Here is a 3,868-nt window from a genome sequence, read left to right on the forward strand (position 1 = left end):
CATTGTAGGGTTTAACGCATTGCATTTCAGTGTTGTTTACGAAACAATGCCCTTTGACGCGTTGATTGAAACTCGCTAAAATGGGTTAAACGAGCATAGCTAAATAAAAACAAAACGAATATTGCAAAATAAATACGGTGCATCGCGTATAAGCTATTTCTTCGTAATTTTTATATGAAAACGGTAAATACACCGGGGGGCGGCGCCTCCCCGCCTCTTCGTAAGTGGGCGCCAGTGAATGGGCATTATTGTATTGATATACTACCAGCAAAATCGGCATTATTGTATTGATATACTACCAATAAAAAATCAGCGACACCAGAAAAATCAAATTTAATTCTGGATGTTGTACAATTATGCGATACATGCCAAAGACACAAAAAACCACCAGCAAGGCCTGTTGTTGGATTGTCTTGGGGGTCCGATTTCAACGACACTGTCGCCGTGGATTTACATGAACTAGAGCCCAATGTGTGGTACTTTCACATGATTGATACGTTCACTCGTTTTAGCAACGCATCAGTAATTCGGTCAAAGAGTTCAAATGTTATTGTTAAAAATTTTATGGCTAATTGGATTAGTTTGTTTGGAGCTCCGCAGAAGGTTTTTAGCGACAATGGACGGGAGTTCAACAATGCTGTATTTCATGACATGTGTCACAACTTTAATATAACTGTGGTAACAACAGCATCCTATTCACCATGGAGTAATGGCCTTTGTGAGAGGCATAATCTTACTATCAAATATAGTTACAAAAATAAAATATGAAGAAAAATGCAGTTGGGAAGCTGCAGTAGCGTGGAGTGTAAGTGCAAAGAATGCACTTGTAAATCGATTTGGTTTTAGCCCTTACCAGCATGTTTTTGGCAGAAACATTAATTTACCTACCACCCTTACTGACAAACAACCCGCTTTTAATGGACAGGCTGAAAGTTTAGATGTTGGTGCACATCTATCCGCTCTCCATGCAGCCAGGAGAGCATTCATTTCTGCTGAATCGTCTGAGAAGATTCGGAGAGCTCTGAGGAGAAAAACTCGGCAGACCGGTGATAAGTATGACATAGGTCAACTAGTATATTATAAACATGATGATTCTCCATTGTGGAGAGGCCCAGTAAAGGTTTTGGGTCAAGATGGGGCAGTCATTTTTCTAAGACATGGGGGTCAATATGTAAAGGCACATAGCTGTAGAGTGTCAAGGATAAATGAACACAATAAAGTATCTAATCCAATTTCCAAAAATACCACAGAGAACCCTTCGATTAAACCGTCAATCCAAGAATCCAGCGATGATGAAAGTGATGACGAAGATCAACCAGAAGTTGTTCAACCGGCGCCACAATCAACAAGAACAATAGTACAACAACCACAACTGAAGGCTGAAGATAAGGTTAAATTTGTCAAGGAAGATGGGGTATAACAGGAAGTTACAATTTTTTTTAAGTAGAGCCGGTAAAGCCACAGGAAAGTATAAAAATTCTTATACTGTTGAATATGATTTGCCTAATGAGGTTCGTGGCAAACGTACATGGATAGATTTTTTTAAAGTAACAGGACTTCGACATATTACTGACGAAACCAATGAACATGTCGAAACCAATGAAAAACAGACTGAAGAATCCTTCATCTTAAACAATGATATTTTTATTAAAGCAAAGCAGAAGGAACTAACAAGTTGGAAAGATAATGAAGTCTTTGAAAAAGTTAAAAGAAAATATCAAAATTGTATTTCTGTTCGTTTGGTTTGTAAAATGAAGAAGGTTGGTGATGAAAGCTCGGTTGGTCGCTAGAGGTTTTGAGATAAGAAAGGAGAACCTACAAAGAGAATCCCCAACATGTTCCAAGGAAGCGGTGCGTATTATGTTAAGTATGGCACAACAAATGAAATAGTGTGTCAATAGTATTGACATCAAGACAGCATTTTTACAAGGAGAACTTGTAGAGCGTGCTGTTTATTTAAAACCTCCAAGTAAAGCAAACTGTCCATCCAATATTATTTGGATCCCGCTTATGGTTTGAAAGAGTTAAAAACTTAATGAATAATTCTGGTGGGTAGCAATCCAGGGGAGATTCTGCAATGTTTATTTACCACACCAATAATGTACTTCAGGGCATTGTTTGCGTCTATGTTGATGATTTCCTATGGGTGGGAAATGAAAAATTTAAGAATAGTGTAATTAAAAAACTCTATGAAACCTTCAAGATAGGAAATGAAAGTACTGAACAGTTTAAGTACATTGGGTTAGAGTTGCAAGAATGGATTGGCTATATAACTGTCAGTCAATCCTCCTACATAAAATCCTTGAAATGCATTAAGTTTAACATTCATCGACGAAACAAAATCAATGATGAGGTTACTGTAGCAGAAAAAGAGTTAATTCAAAGCAAAATTGGTCAATTGCTATGGGTTAGTACACACACTAGACCTGACATTTCATTTGATGTTTGTGTTTTAGCAACGAATTTTACCAAGGCTACATTAAAAGACATCTAACATTGCAATAAAATTATTCGCAAGTTACGCAATGAAGAAATGAAGATTAAGTTCGCACCTTTGGCTGATCTTGGTCAACTGAAGCTGGTGGTTTATTCGGATGCAGCATTTGGAAATTTACGTGATGGAGGTAGCCAAAAAGCGTATCTGATATTTCTCGTTGGTCCAAACAACAAATGCAATATTTTGGCCTGGCAATCCAAGAGGATCAAAAGAGTCACCAGAAGCACACTGGCAGCAGAGGCAACTGCTGCGCGTGATGCAGTTGAGGCTGTAGTATTTTTATCTTATATCATTTCAGAACTATACTACGGCGAGGAACCTACCAAGAGAATACCAATTCAAGCATTTACAGACAATCATTCATTGTATGTTGCGGTTACGGACAAAAAACGTTACGGAATAAAGACTGCGAATTAACATCGCTATGCTGAAGGAAATGATTCAAAACAATGAACTCTTATGTTTACAGTGGGTTGATTCTAAATCGCAACTTGCTGATATTTTAACAAAAGGCGTGTCATCTATTTCTTTGTTTAATGTTTTGCAAAGTGCTCGTTTAACTTAAAAAAAACGTAATGAGTTTGTTAATCTTCTATTTTATAAGATATTTTTTTTTTACTTCAATAAGATTTTATGTTTATCGGACCTCTATGTCTATCTCCCAAAGGCATCACCATTGTCTAAACAATTATTTTACTATAATTTCTTTCTCAATCTCTATGTTCAATGTTATGCTTGAGTGATTTTGTGTTCCTATATAAGCTGAGTGTGTGCCAAAGTGTCATTCTCATATTACATGCATTGGAGCAAGAAGTCTTGTTATTTGGTGTGACCTTGGATGACCTTTGGTCAGTTTTCAAAATGCAAACAAACTTACTCTACAGTGAGCAAATCCACAGCTTCTTTATCAGCATGATCCAATTTAACTGGGGCTCTGGTTCCTTCACCTAAACAACCTTTCCATTTCCAGATGGTTGTAAGACATTGAACACTGTGTGGCCCGTAATATGTGTCACAGTTGTCAGGAAATACTAAAACAGGATTTAAAACATTAACTTCCTTACCGATTACTTCTTTGTAATACAATAAAAGAACAAACATACAACAACTCAACTTACCCAAGCCATAACAGTTTAACTGATGATCATCATTTCCGCCATCTGCTGCTAATTTTACACTTTCCATATTTCCTCTTACAGCTCTGTGAAAAAGCGTCATCTATTGGATGTTTATATAATATTTAAAAACTAGGCTTACGTCAAATTCGATGAATTTCAGAGCATCCGCATCAGCAGTTGTCAGGTTGCTAGGGTATCTGTAACCTTTGACTTTGCAATCTACATCTTCCCAAATTGTGATGAGACAGTCAAT

At 37.0% G+C, this 3,868-nt stretch overlaps 2 protein-coding genes and 1 long non-coding RNA gene across 3 annotated transcripts; 2 read left to right on the top strand and 1 right to left on the bottom strand.

The window, feature by feature from the left end:
* The first annotated feature begins 685 nt into the window (after nucleotides 1–685).
* On the top strand, nucleotides 686–1,432 carry LOC113475550. The gene is made up of 2 exons (XM_026839764.1): nucleotides 686–1,046; nucleotides 1,251–1,432. Exons 1-2 carry the CDS (start codon nucleotides 710–712, stop codon nucleotides 1,418–1,420), a joined length of 507 nt encoding a protein of 168 aa, XP_026695565.1. The 5' UTR covers nucleotides 686–709; the 3' UTR covers nucleotides 1,421–1,432.
* Nucleotides 1,433–1,754: 322 nt separating this feature from the next.
* Nucleotides 1,755–2,939, top strand: LOC113475551. Its single transcript, XM_026839765.1, has 2 exons — nucleotides 1,755–1,851; nucleotides 2,519–2,939. The coding sequence occupies exons 1-2, from the start codon at nucleotides 1,768–1,770 to the stop codon at nucleotides 2,912–2,914; spliced, it is 480 nt and encodes a 159-aa protein (XP_026695566.1). The 5' UTR covers nucleotides 1,755–1,767; the 3' UTR covers nucleotides 2,915–2,939.
* A 299-nt stretch (nucleotides 2,940–3,238) lies between these two features.
* On the bottom strand, nucleotides 3,239–3,868 carry LOC108950766. The gene is made up of 3 exons (XR_001975352.2): nucleotides 3,755–3,868; nucleotides 3,616–3,698; nucleotides 3,239–3,528 (listed from the first exon to the last, which is right to left on the bottom strand). It is a non-coding gene; the product is annotated as an uncharacterized LOC108950766 (long non-coding RNA).

The sequence above is a fragment of the Ciona intestinalis genome, unplaced genomic scaffold (assembly GCF_000224145.3).
Source record: "Ciona intestinalis unplaced genomic scaffold, KH HT000882.1, whole genome shotgun sequence".
Taxonomy (NCBI): Eukaryota; Metazoa; Chordata; class Ascidiacea; order Phlebobranchia; family Cionidae; genus Ciona; species Ciona intestinalis.

Bases quoted from the DNA above. Each gene is read 5' to 3' on its own strand.
- LOC113475551 (XM_026839765.1), top strand. From the start codon at position 1,768: ATGAAAGCTCGGTTGGTCGCTAGAGGTTTTGAGATAAGAAAGGAGAAC. The intron at 1,852-2,518 runs GTGCGTATTATG...ATTATTCGCAAG, and splicing joins CAACATGTTCCAAGGAAGCG to TTACGCAATGAAGAAATGAA.
- LOC113475550 (XM_026839764.1), top strand. From the start codon at position 710: ATGGCCTTTGTGAGAGGCATAATCTTACTATCAAATATAGTTACAAAA. The intron at 1,047-1,250 runs GTGATAAGTATG...AAAATACCACAG, and splicing joins GAGAAAAACTCGGCAGACCG to AGAACCCTTCGATTAAACCG.